This window comes from Struthio camelus, chromosome 12, assembly GCF_040807025.1.
Source record: "Struthio camelus isolate bStrCam1 chromosome 12, bStrCam1.hap1, whole genome shotgun sequence".
Lineage (NCBI taxonomy): Eukaryota > Metazoa > Chordata > Aves > Struthioniformes > Struthionidae > Struthio > Struthio camelus.
Window position 1 is genome coordinate 676,818 of NC_090953.1, and position 12,786 is coordinate 689,603.

At 55.9% G+C, this 12,786-nt stretch overlaps 1 protein-coding gene across 1 annotated transcript; it reads left to right on the top strand.

Annotated features, from left to right (window-relative positions):
• Nucleotides 1-3,458: 3,458 nt before the first annotated feature.
• AP3S2 (adaptor related protein complex 3 subunit sigma 2) lies at nt 3,459-12,691 on the top strand. The gene is made up of 6 exons (XM_068958441.1): nt 3,459-3,648; nt 4,189-4,280; nt 4,399-4,510; nt 6,777-6,848; nt 10,949-11,056; nt 11,857-12,691. Exons 1-6 carry the CDS (start codon nt 3,580-3,582, stop codon nt 11,983-11,985), a joined length of 582 nt encoding a protein of 193 aa, XP_068814542.1. The 5' UTR covers nt 3,459-3,579; the 3' UTR covers nt 11,986-12,691.
• The last annotated feature ends 95 nt before the right edge of the window (nt 12,692-12,786 follow it).

The following is a 12,786-nucleotide window of genomic DNA, read 5'->3' on the forward strand; positions in this document are numbered from 1 at the left end:
TTGCTGGTGGTGTTATTCTTCAGTCTGTGTATCTGATTTCTCCTTCCTGAGACTAGCTCTTTGTACTTCTCTTTATTGTACTTCGTCTTGTTGATTTTGGACCATGTCTTCAATTTGTCGAGATCCTTTTGAATTCAGAGCTTGTCCTCCCCAGTGCCTCTGGCCCCTCCCAGTTTGATGTCATCTGCAGTTTTTGTAAGTGTGTTCTCTACTCCATCGTTCAAGTCCTTAATGAATATATGGACTAGAAACAAGCCCAGGACAGACCCGTGGGAAGCGCCCACCTCGTCTGACGCACAGCCGCCATTCTTTGGTGCAGTTTGTCAACCAGTTGTTTGGGTGCAGCCGAACCATCATGTGATGTTTTTGTGTCTGCAGTGCTATTTGTTAGTTTGCTTATGAGAACATCACGTGGAAGAGTGTCAAAAGCCTCCCTGAGATCAAGATGTATGGTATTTACTGCTCTCCCTTCATTCACGAGGCCGGTTACCCTGCCACAGCAGGAAGTCAGGCTGGCGTTGACATGATTTCTTCTTGAAAAATCTACACCGACTATCTTTTATCACCGTATCATCCTCTGGGGCATGTGCATTGATTGTTTAATGATTTGTTCTAGTTCACGCTGGGAGCCAGGATGATACCATGTCCACAGGGATGATTCCCTGTGCCTTTTTTAAGAATGGGTTTCGTGCTCACCCTTCTCCAGCCCTTTGGGCCTTTCCTCCTCTGGGAGCTTTCTACCAGAGCCCTCATGGCTCCGCAAGGATCTTGGCTAACTTCTTGTCTGCTCTGGGTGGTTTCTCAGGCCACCCTGACCCAAACCAAATGCACCTCCATATCCTTTCACCTGGCTCTTCTCCGTGCTGGCCTTCTCCCTTTGTTAAAATTAGTTGTTAAATCTCTGGTGACAATGAACCTTTTCATATGAAGACTGGAGCAAAGAGGCTTTCTATGTGTCCTTGGTTATTTTACTCCCTTTTCTTGTTAAGTAACAGATCTTTATTCTCCTCTGTCTCCCCCTGTCTTCTACTACGTTTGTACAGCACATTGAATTCTTTTTCTTGTTGCTTTTTATGTCCCTTGCTAGTTGTAACTCATATCATACATTGGCCTTTTTGATTCTATCCCTACATGCTTGTGCTATTCCTTTATATTAATCTTGGATCATCTGCCCTTTGCTGCTTTCTTTTTGATTTTCTAGTACATAAAAAGCACCGGATCCAACTGCAATTGTCATATGCTACGCTTTCTCCCTTTCCTCTTCAAAATACCTCTTAAAACAGCCTAAGAACGAGCTCATTCACAGATGCTAAAAAATATTTGTCAACAGGTGGTCACCATCCAGTGGTGGAGTTTCTAGAGGGGCTCACAGGGATTAGCTCTATGTGTGATCCCCTTCTCTGTTTTGGTTGATGATCTAGAAGTAAATATGAAACGTTCACTGCTATGGCTTGAGGATAATCCAAAGGCTGGCAGCATGATAAATAGCAGTCGTCCCGCAGAGCAGCCCGGCTCGCTCAGCCCATTCAAAGGCGCTCCAATGTAAGCAGAAGGATGAGATACAGTGGAGAAGCATTGATCTGGGGCGGAGCACAGGCCACACATGCAGCGGAGGGGGCGGTGTCCGGGAAAGCAGGCACTGAAAAGCATCCAGGGTCAGAGGGGACCACCCCGTGGGACACTATGGCAACCGGGGCTGACGGATCCCGGGACCTTTCCCTGGGGAGTGAGCTCAGTACAGAAAACTGCTGGCAGCTGAGGTGTCCTCCCATAAAAAGGTGTTCCCTGAAGGGCAGAGCTGTGGGGCACCAGCAGCGCCGGGTGGCAGGAGCGCTCAGCAGTCCGTGCGGTAGGTCAGCTGGACCTGTTGGGTCAGGACGCAAAGCGCCAGCTCCCAGTCCGTGCAGCCACAGCAGGCCGGGAGCAAAATCCAGCCCTTGCCGCGAGACACCCGGGCGTTCTGGCGGTGCCCAGGCCCCGGGCAGGGCGGCAGTCTGCGCAGGGGTGATGGCGGTGCACGTTGGCTCCCCCAGGCTCGCAAACACCACCACGCTTCCCTCGTAAATTCACCTGTTGTTTCGGAGCTCTGGTTGAAATGCGGCGCTGCGGCCGTGCCCGGGGCGGGCGCTGGGAGCTGGGGCGCTGCCTGGCTCCGTGTGCCGCGCCGGGGGCCTCAGGCGGGGAGGCCCGACGCCAGCGCTGCGCCTGTCTCCGCCGATGAAAGCGCATTGTAAGCGCGCAGCATCCACCCCTCAGCGGGGCGAGCCGCGCACAAAGGCTGCCCAGAACGAGCGGCTTGGCGCCCGCAGAATCGCATTCTTCCCGACAATGGGCTCCCCTCCCCCTGCCGGCCCGCAGCAGCTCCGATCCGTTTATCCCCGAAACAATCTCAGCCCAGCTGCAGGCTGGGGGAGCGGCGGCTGCGGCGAGGGAGGGGGCAGAGCCCTGTGCTCCTTCCTCCACCTCGACCGGGGCGTCGCTCCCGGCTGCGCCGGGCCCAGTCCCCCGGTCTGGGTAAGGGCTGCTGCTCGCCGGCGGGCCGGGACAGCGGGCTCAGCCTCGCGGAGGAGGGCAGAGCCGTCGCCCGCCGCCGGAGGGGCAGGGAGGGCCACGACAGCCCCGCGCCGGGCTGTCTGCCGCTGCCCTCCGACCGGCGGAGGCGGCCCAGACCACGCTGCGGCCCCGGCAGAGCGGGGGCGACGAAGGCGGCCTCGGAGCCTGCGCGGGAGGCGAGCCCACCGCCGCCGCGGGGCGGGAAGGCCTCCCGGCCCGGGGCAGGGCGTCGCGCCGGAACACCGCGACCAGGCCGCCGCCGCCGCCTCGGCCGCCGTCCCGCCGTGACCCCTGACCTCCCCGGTGACCCCTGACCCCGCCCGCTGGCCCTTTCAGGGAGGGCGTGGCCTGGCCGGGAGGCCCCGCCCCCGCGCGCCCCGCTGCCCGCCGCGGCGTGGCCCCGCGCGGCTCCCGTCGCCGCGGCGCTCGCGCGCCCCCTAGCGGCGCAGGCGGGTGCCGCCATCGCGACGCTGCCTGTCGGGGCTCTGTCGCGACAGGCGACGGGAGCGGGGCCGGGCCGGGCCCGCGGGGGGCCTGGCCTTGCCGCGACGGGGCGGCGGCGCCCCGGCTGCTTCTTCCGGGGGAGGGGGGCGGAGGGCGAACCGGCCGCGGCGCTCCCGGGCCTCGCCGCGAGGACCGGACCGCACCGGACCGGACCGGGGGGCCGCCGGCCGCCGCGGCGGGGCTCTGCCCCGGGGTAGCGAGGCAGGGCCCGGTTCCCGCAGCCCCGACGGCGGCCTGCCGCGGCCTGCGGTCCCGGGGGGGCCGGGCCCGGGCCGCCACGGAGCCCCTGGCGCGGGGCTGGCCTCGCTGCCCGGCCCCGAGCGGGGCCCAGAGCGCCGGGGCTGGCGGGGAGGCGGAGCTGGGCACCCGGGGCGGGCGGCCGGGCCCCGGCACCGCCCCGAGGTCGCGCCGCCTTTCCGGGGCGGGCGAGGGGCTTCCGCGGGGGCGGCCCGGTTCTGCTTCCGGCCCGGCCTCGGACCCGGCTCCGGCCCCAGCCCCGGCCCCGGCCCCTCCGCCGCCGGCATGATCAGCGCTATCCTGGTGTTCAACAACCACGGGAAGCCGCGGCTCGTCCGCTTCTACCAGCGCCTGGTGCGGGCCGGCCGCGGCGGGGCTGGGGGACCGGGACCGGGCCCGTGTGGAGCCGGTCCGGGTTGGGGGGGGGGGACGGGCCCAACGTGGGGTGTGAGGGGGAGGCATGCTCGATGTGGGGCTGGCGGGGCTGGCCTAGTTCGGGTCTGAGGGGGTGCGGGCTGCAGTCGCCCCCCGGCTGGGCCCAGTGCAGGGCTTGCCGTGGCCCCGGGAAGGGTGCCCGTGGCTGGGGCGATCGCTGCGTGTCCGTGGGGCTGAGGGGTCTTGCCCACGCTCGGCTGCAGGCACCGCTTCAGCCCAGCGCCCCAACCCAATCCCTCAGGATGTCCCACAGTCAGGTCATGGGGGCTGCCCTAGCGGCTGCTCCCGTGGTGCCAGGGCTGCAGGGAGCTGTGGCCTCCCCTTCGCTCCGAGAGCTGCCAGCTCACCGTGTCCCTCAGGCTCTGCTGGCCCCACAGCAGTGGGGGAGAGCAGGGGTGTGGGTGCTCTGTGCCTTCCCAGACGGCAGGCCCATGGGTCTTTGCTCTTGCCTCGCTGCAGGCAGAGGAAGTTCAGCAGCAAATTATCCGAGAGACTTTCCACCTGGTCCTCAAGCGGGATGACCACATCTGCAACTTCCTGGAGTGTGGCAGGTAACCCTCACGCCCCTCGCTGCCTGGAGGGCAGCTGTGCCGCAGGTTCCCCTTGGCTGGGAGGAGCCGGGCTGTGTCCTCCCTCCTGCTGCTGGAGCCCTTCCTTGTGTCTCTGCAGCCTGTTTGGTGGCTCGGATTACAAGCTGATCTACCGCCACTATGCTACGCTGTACTTCGTCTTCTGTGTGGACTCCTCGGAGAGCGAGCTGGGCATTCTGGACCTCATCCAGGTTGGTCTCTCTGGAGTGAAGTTTGCTGCCAGAGGGAGGCCACAGTGAGCATGCACACAGTGGAGCCCACCCCGCACCAGGACAGCGGGTTGCTGTTTCTTCTCTGCCCTTGAGCTTTTGGCCGCTGCTGGGCGGAGACACTCCCCAGAGCAGCTGGATGTGCTGAGATGCAGACGCTTGCTCTGCCAGCAGCAGGACAGTGTAGGTTGTGAGTCCCTCCTGCATATCCTGTTACAGACCCTCCCTTCCAGGCTGGTTGAAATGAGTGTGAAAGGGGCTAGACATCATGTTTCAAGAGCGTGTCCCTTGCCAGGGCCCTTGCTGAGCCCCTGCTGGGTGCAGTTGTGGACAGTGCAGGAGACATCCCTGAATCCAGGAGTCTGGAGGGGATGTCAATGTTAAAAGGGAAGGTATTAGAAGCGAGAGCCCCTGGAGAGCCTTGCATCAGCAGTATGCCACTGATGTGAGGTATCCTGTGCCCTCTGCGTGCTCCACCTTAGTAGTACCAGGAGCTCTGACAAAGTGCTTAGCCATGAGAGGCTGTTGGGTGCTTTCCTCTACTGCCAGAAGGTCCAGCCTTCTAAACCTTCCAGATGCATTTACATGTCTATAACAGCTTCCTGGGAGTGATTGAGAAACTGTTCTCTTGTGAGCTCAGACAGGGGAGGGTGTTGCTTGACATGTGTTAGCTGATACATAACTCAAAACTTGTCTGCAGGGAAACGCTGGGGAAAGTCTGAATAAACTTATTAAAAAGTGAATTTTTAAAAATTTTATTCAATCACTATGTGGGCTTCTAAAGGGACCTCTGCTAAATCCAATTAAAGGCACATGTGAGAGTGTCTGCATAGCAGTTTAATGCAGTTTAGTTAATGTTAGAATTATGCCTTTGGTTACTTTTGATGAGTTTTGAGAGTATTCCTCTGCAGATCAGTCTCTGATTTTTTTTTTTTTTTTTTTTTTACAAGTTCCTCTTTCTTCCCTTTTAAGTTTGAAGCCACACCAGCACGTGACAGAGTTAATATTTTGTCCCATTGGAGCAGGCTTTTCCTTTTGGAGTCATCTTCCACACTCTTATCAAACTCTGGAAAGTAGCTCCATGGCAGTTACCATTTAAATCACCTTTTCTAGCTTTTTTTTTTTTTTCAAAGATCCTAAGCTAGAAATGAAGTTTTCCCAGCTGGGAATTGTCTGTGGAGAAGAGTTCCCAACTGTAGAGCGTTTCACGCTTGTCCTGTTCATGTGTCCTACTGTAACATATCCAACATCTCTCAGTTGTCCTTCCTGATTCCAAGAGGGCTCATGCCCTGCTCGGATCACCTGCTGTGATCATGTAGTTCCCATATTTCAACCCTTTCAAGCTGTTCTAGATGACTGCAAGCCTGGCCCTTGTGGAAGAACACAATGACTAGCCATTGTCCCAGTCAGGGCCCTGTGACTGCAGTTTATCAGAACGTTGGCACCTGTTTTTTTCCCCCAGAACGGCCAAGTTCCGTGTTTCAGTGTGCTTTACCCTGTGCCAGGCTCTTTGGACTTGGGTTCAAACCACATCCTTGAAATTGGAGGTTCCGGTTGCCCTGGGTAGTACCAGGAACAACTGAAGACAATAGCAACTGGGTAGAAGTAACAGTTCAGAGGAAGCGTGACCCACTGCTGGAGGAGGAGCCCTCCGAGTTTGCTGGTATTACACCAGCTGTGCAGTCCGTTCACAGCAGGCTCAGCCAGGGCCAGGCTTATGTTCCAGCCACATGCCTCTTGCCAAGACAAACTTTCTCCTAGGGTCTGGAGCTGATGTGGGCTTTTTGATTTGGTTTCTGTGGTTTAGTGCGGGCTGGCACTAAGAGCGTGTCTGGTCGTCCCAGCACTATTGGGCAGTGCCTGTGCGGAAAGAGGCCTCCTTGTTTGGCTGCTCGCTGCGCGTATCCTGCTCGCAGCTCTGCCTAACCCCCTCAGCCTGCTCTGTGCACACCCCCAATCCTCCACACCACCCCTGGATGCTGCTCCTTTCCTGGAGCCAGGGTCCTGACCAGCTTCCTGGGGCTGAGCCTATGTGTGGTTGCCCTGGGAATAGGCACTTCACTAGCACTGAAAGTAGGTGGGGTTTTGAAGAGGAATTTGTTCCTGTTCAGGGTAAAAGCCTGGGATGCAGTGAGCGATCTGACAGTTTTTGGCCAGGGCTGTAGCCTTTTGCATGTGCAAGCACTGGTGCTGTGTGCGGGAAATGTCTTGCTTGTTCTGTCCTGACCTTCCTTTCCTCCTGTCTCAGGTGTTTGTGGAGACACTGGACAAGTGCTTTGAGAATGTCTGTGAGTTGGACCTCATCTTTCACATGGACAAGGTGGGTTCTAGGCTTCTGCGCGCTCCTCTAGGCCACCACCTTTTGTTTCATCCCGGCATCTTGCTGCTTTTGAGCTCTGCCTTCTCTAGCACGTACATTCCTGAGCCCAGAAGCAGGCTTCGCTCCAAGCTCTTGAGCGTTTCAGGAGAGCCTATAGCTAGGTTCTTCCCTGAGGGAGATCAAAATTCTGACTGGGAAGATTATCAGTATGTGTTCTTTATAAGCTGCTCGTGCCATGTCCTCCTGGTAAACGATCCGAGTTGCTTGGCTGCGTTCTGAGTCCTCCGTGTGTAAGCTGGCTTTAGGTTCAAAGCACTTGCCCCAGTTCCCTGCTGCGTTGCTGTTGTGGTGCTGTGATCTCTGCTACAACAAAGCAATCGGTTTGTGGATATGGGTTGGTTCTGATAACTGCCCTAGACGTGCTGGGTGTTCACGTGTTCATGTGACAGGGATCCATGCTGAGGCTTCACTCTCCACCTCTTGCACAGTGGTCAGCACTGATGGAATTAAACAGGATCTGATTTTGTATATAGGCATTTTACCTCTTCTTACTGCGCTGTAGGACACTATTTGGAGTCTTGTTAACATTTCATTAGAGCTGGAGAAAACAAGGGAAAAAACAATGGGAGTATTTGGAATACAAAGTGTTTGGTAAACTTTCATTTGAGCCACAACCTTTAATGCTTCCTCTTTAGCTGGTCAGAGTTTCTGGGTGGGAACCTATTCTCTTTGATCATCTTCTAGATGCAACTGAAGATAGCAGGGATTATCCTTAGGGATAGGAGAGAGTTAGCTGATGTGTCCTGGGCTTGTGTTACTGCTGATAAAAGTTGTTCCTGCTTTGCTGAAGACAAAACATAACAACAAAGAGGAGGAGTGAAAAGATCAGTAAAGCTGTAAAACGTTCCCTTTCTGTTGGTGGTTCTTATTTATAAATTCTCTGGCAGAGAAATAGAGTTAGCAGATATTCTTAGAAGATGCTCTGGAGCAGCTGAATGTGCTAACAACTGGTTAAGATTTTGACTTTATAGTTTGCTTGGTTGTAAACTTGCAGAAGGTTTACAAGGTTGATTGTGTTGTCAGCAAAAAACACTCTTTATCAAAGCAAACAAAAGGAGAGGGAGACGAGAGAGGAAATCGGTGAGGAGTACCTGAGGGAGAAGTGATGCAGCAACCCAAATCTTCTGTGGCAGTGTCTGGAGGAGGATACACTCTCATTTACTCAATTTGCGGAGTGACCCAGACCTGGCAGCTTTACAGTGATTCCGCAGTCCACAGGCAGAAGAGGTTGTTCCTATTGCTTGTGCATTTTGCTAGCATTAGCATGAACTGTCCTTCCTCTAAACTTTCTTGACAAGCTAAGGATTCAAAGGAGACAGAAATCAGGAAGAATTTCTTACAGGGGAAATACTAGGCTCAGTCAGCCCCAAGGCTCTCATACTAGTTAGGTTTGTTTATTTCCGGTTCTGTGTTCCTTTTGTTTCCCAGCCTTGACTTCAGTCCTTGGCCGCTATCAGTTGGTCCTCCTGTTTGGACTTAATCTATCTTTCTATATTTAGCATTTGCTTGATTCCCGGATGTGTTTCTGCTGACTGCCAGTGGTTCCAGCTGCTAGGTTACAGGCTTGCACTGTTGGGAGCGCTGAGAATATGCAGGTACATTGTGCTGGTTTCCATGTCTTGCCCCTCTGATGTCCGGACAGAACGCCTCTCACAGGCCCCCTGCCTCCAGACTTCAGTTTGTCAAAGGCTGTGCAGGAAAGGTTGGGCATGGCGCTACCTTCCGCTCTGACTGATTGATTACAAAGTTTGTGAGTTCCTGACTAGAACAGGGGAGAAAGTAAACCAACGTCCACTGGAAAATGCTCACTGGTTGAGCTGAGCCTTTGGCTGTTAATATCTCAAGCCCAGCAGGTTCCGGCTAGGATTTGGGTGCAGCCTTGCCTGGACCCTGTGAGGCGGCAGCATGAAATCCATGAAATGAGAGCTTCTGCAGGTTTCTGGTCCCTGGTCTTGCAGCAGGCAGCTGAATGGGGCTGTCGAGTTTGTGGTTCACAGGCAGCCAGTGGCACAGGTACTCTTATGCTGTCAGCTTTGGAAGCAGGAACCATGAAGCTGCAGGGATCCTTCTTTCACAAGGAGAGGCTGGAGCTGTGGAAGTCGTGGAGAGACTCAGAACAGGCTGCATGATGGCATGGTCCTGTTGTACAGACCCTAGTTGTGCTTCATGCCTTGGATGAGAACGTGAGTTTTGCTAAGCAGCTGCAAGGTCCCAGAAAGGACACGTTTTGTTCAGGAAGCGCTGTGTTTCGTTTCTGAAAACAAAGCTTTCTTGGAATTTCTGCCCTGTTGGTTTTGGTCCAATTTGGACTGAAGCCAGATCTTGAAGGAACAACATTTCCTGCAGCCCAGATGCTCTCCTGTTGCGGAGAGCTGCTAGTATCGTCTTGTGGCGTGTTTGCAGGGCTGGACGTTGGTGGACACTGGTGCTGTGGGAGAGCAATTACTGTGCTGTGGTGCTTGGAGGCAATCGGGTTATTATGGCTGACCCAGAAAGGGAATGTATGGCAACTGGCTTTCCCTGTGCAGCACTGTTGAAAGACTGATCACAGCACACCTTGATGCTCCTGGCACTGTCAGGGCAGGGCAAGACCCGTGGAGAAGCATTACCGGGGCATCGGGCTTATAGCTGGGCAAAGCTGGATTTTCTCCTTCTGGTAGGTTCTCTAGCGTGGTTTATTTTTCACAGCGTTGCCCTGCAAGTATTTGCCTCACCATGTTTGCAAGTGCAATCAACCCTCATGAAACCATAAAACAAGATAATAACTTAACCATCTTTCAGTAATAGCCTATTTCACGGAAGTAAGCAGAGACCCATAAATTCATTATCTGTGCTGGGTTGCTGTTGGAGACTGCTGACTTAGCAAGGAAGTCTGTACTGTGCTGGATGGTGTAACTGAAGGTGTGTCACAGCAGCACAGCATGGCCCAGCCCACCTGTGATCCTGTATTCTTTTTTCTGGGGTTGCCAGCCAAGACAGGCCTTGTCTAATGCTGTGGTTGCAGTGTATTGCTGGTTCCCTTTCTGGCTGGGGCTGGCAGGAGGTAGCAGCTCTCTCCTTTGGGACAACTCTGTTTCATCCTTGGCCCCTGGAGCAGGAAGGAGACTCTCTTAACAGTTGTGTCCTTTCCCTGTGTGTGTGTGTGTGTGTGTGTGTGCACGCGCGTATCACAGTCCTAGCTATTCTAAGCGAAAGTAACAAAATCAGGCACTTTGTCTCTGGCCTGGCTTTGGAGATAGAAGAAGGAGAGGGAAAGGAGGATAGGTAGAAGGTGTGAGAAAAAGTATGCTGACTGGTGGCACCAGGGAGGCTCTCAGATCACTGCTGCTCTGTGAAGTGTCCAGATCCCAGTGCCTTGAGGCCACTGTTCTCATGTGCGCTTTCTAGTTGTTCCCTGGGATGAACTGTGCCCTTGTCCTAGAGAGGTCTTCTGCTGCAGAGAGGGATCAAACTTCAGTGCCGCCATCAGGGATATTGCAACCAGGGTGTGTCAGTGGGACAGGGCCAGACCTGGCCTCCCTTGGGGCTGTTTTGCATAATGGTCTGATGGGCAACATTTACTCCAGTCTCTTTGGTCATTCTTCTCTAAAGCAGAAGTACAAGCAGTATATCTGGCTTCCTGGACTGTCACTGAGGGTCCAGGGCAAGGGTCAGATAGGCAGCCAGCTGCCAGAGCTGTGTTTGCTGCGCTTTCTGGCTGAGATGAGTAAGGGGCTGGATATGCATGTCTCCGGGAAACATCAGCCCCCAGCACTGCTTCCACACTTGAGTAAGTGGGCTAATTCACCTTGCAGTGGGTGCCGAAACCCAAGATGTCTGGTCTTCCTGGCCAGCAAGTCATTCAGTCTGGCCAAGGCGCAGTGCCTCGGCAGAGATGGGGTCTCTGGCCAGCGCTCCACACTGCAGTGCCCGCTGCTTTGTCCTGAATCTGGTTGTCCCAAAGGTTTTCATCCCTGCCAGCCTGCAGGGGCTGCGGCCCCTGCAATTTCCAGCATGCCCATGAACCTGGACTGGGTTCACGGTCTTCCCTTGCCTCGTAGGTTCACTACATCCTGCAGGAGGTGGTGATAGGTGGCATGGTGCTGGAGACCAACATGAATGAGATCGTGGCACAGGCAGAGGCCCAGAGCAAGCTGGAGAAGGCAGAGGTGAGTGGTAATGCCGTGGCTCTCCCTGGTGTGACCTGCAGGGGAGGACAGCATGGGGGTTTGGGAGGATTTGGTGCGATGTGCTGGGGTATGCAGTGCCGGTTGACCGGAGGGGCAAAATGTTCCCTGGGACGTCCGTGGTGCATAGGTCTGATGTGCTCCAGACTGACGAGGAGGGGCAGGGTGTGTGGTCTGGAGTGTGTGGGGGAGAGGAGCTTGTGTATATGGGTTGTTCCCAGCATGCCTGGGTTCTGCCCTTGCGAGCCCTGAAGAGAGCGTTCAGGGCATCCCTCATTCGGCTGCACACCTTGCTTCAGGTGTATAGGGAGCAGTCAGAGTGTGGAAATCACTGTTTCCATCAAGATTAGTGAAGTGAGGTAGTGAAAAGTGTTTATTGCCCCTGTTTGCAGGGCATTGTGAGGAGGCAGTTGTGCGCTGATAGCAGGAGAGGGAAGTGCTTGGATGTCCTTGCCTCTCCCAGTAGTATGCTATTAACACAGTTGGGACTATTGATCAGGCAGGCGGTGGAAATGCAGGCTCCTCTGCTGAAGTAGGGGTGCCTGGCTGGCTGCTGGGGTTGAGCTGGGCCTGGCTGCATGCTGGGGATGTGGCCAGGCCCTGGGCGCTTGCGAGCGGCAGCGCAGTGCTGGGAGAGCTGGAGACTCGGACTGGGAATGCTCCCTTGGCAAAGCACAAGGCTGAGCCGGAGGATCAGCCTGGAGCCTTCTAAGCCCTGGGAGTCTTTGGAGCTTACAAAGGGCTGGCAATCACGGTGTTCCCCTCTCTGCTCTCCTCACCAGGGAGGCCTCTCGGCAGCTCCTTCCCGCGCTGTCTCAGCTGTGAAGAACATCAACCTGCCAGAGATCCCTCGCAACATTAACATCGGAGACATCAACATCAAAGTGCCCAACCTGTCACAGTTTGTGTGAGCATCCCTAGGCAGGCCAGGCGAGGAGGACTGTCCATGAACACGGGCTGTAGCCTGGCTGGCTCTCCAGCTGAGAGGACCTGATCTCAGCTGGACTCTCTTTGCCTGTTCTGGATGTGCCCCCCTCCCTGTCTCAGGCCCTGGCCTTGGCCGTGCAGCACGTGGAGGGCCAGGTATGCTGCCAGGGTGCGTGAACTGCCTGGCAGAACAGAGAGCTCTGGTGGGGTGTGGGGCCCAATAAGTGTGGGGTAGTGTTGCTTGCTGTCTGTCTGTCACCTTGGGCCCTGAGCTGAGCTGTGCTCCCTGGTGTCCCTAGCAATAAGGGTGGCCTTTCTTCCCCTCCCTCCCTCCCTCCCTCCCTCCCGGGTGGATGTGCAGCCTCTCCTCTAGCTGGGGCGGGAAAAGCCAGGACCTGGAATTTCTAGTTTTAAAAATGGATCTATCCCTGGTGGCTTCTGGAGGAGCCCTGGGTTGTCCCTCTCCTCCGTCCCCCCGGGCTGTGTTGTTCTGACTGCTCTGGCATCCCTGTGCCCCCGCTACTCCTACTTACTGGGTATGGACCCTCTGTCATGAGATGAGTAGGGGTTTGGTCACCTGTGCTCCTGCTGGGCTGCTTGGTCTGGGCGAAGGGATAGCATCTGCGGTATAGGCAGACATTGGCGGTGAGGGGGGAAGACGGAGTCCTAATAAACCACTATGAAAATCTGCATCTGCGTGGGTGCTGCTGGCCCGGGGGCTGTGGAGGAGCGGTGCTGTGGGGCGGCCTGGCAGGGGGAGCGTGGGCAGAGGGCCTCCGTGCAGC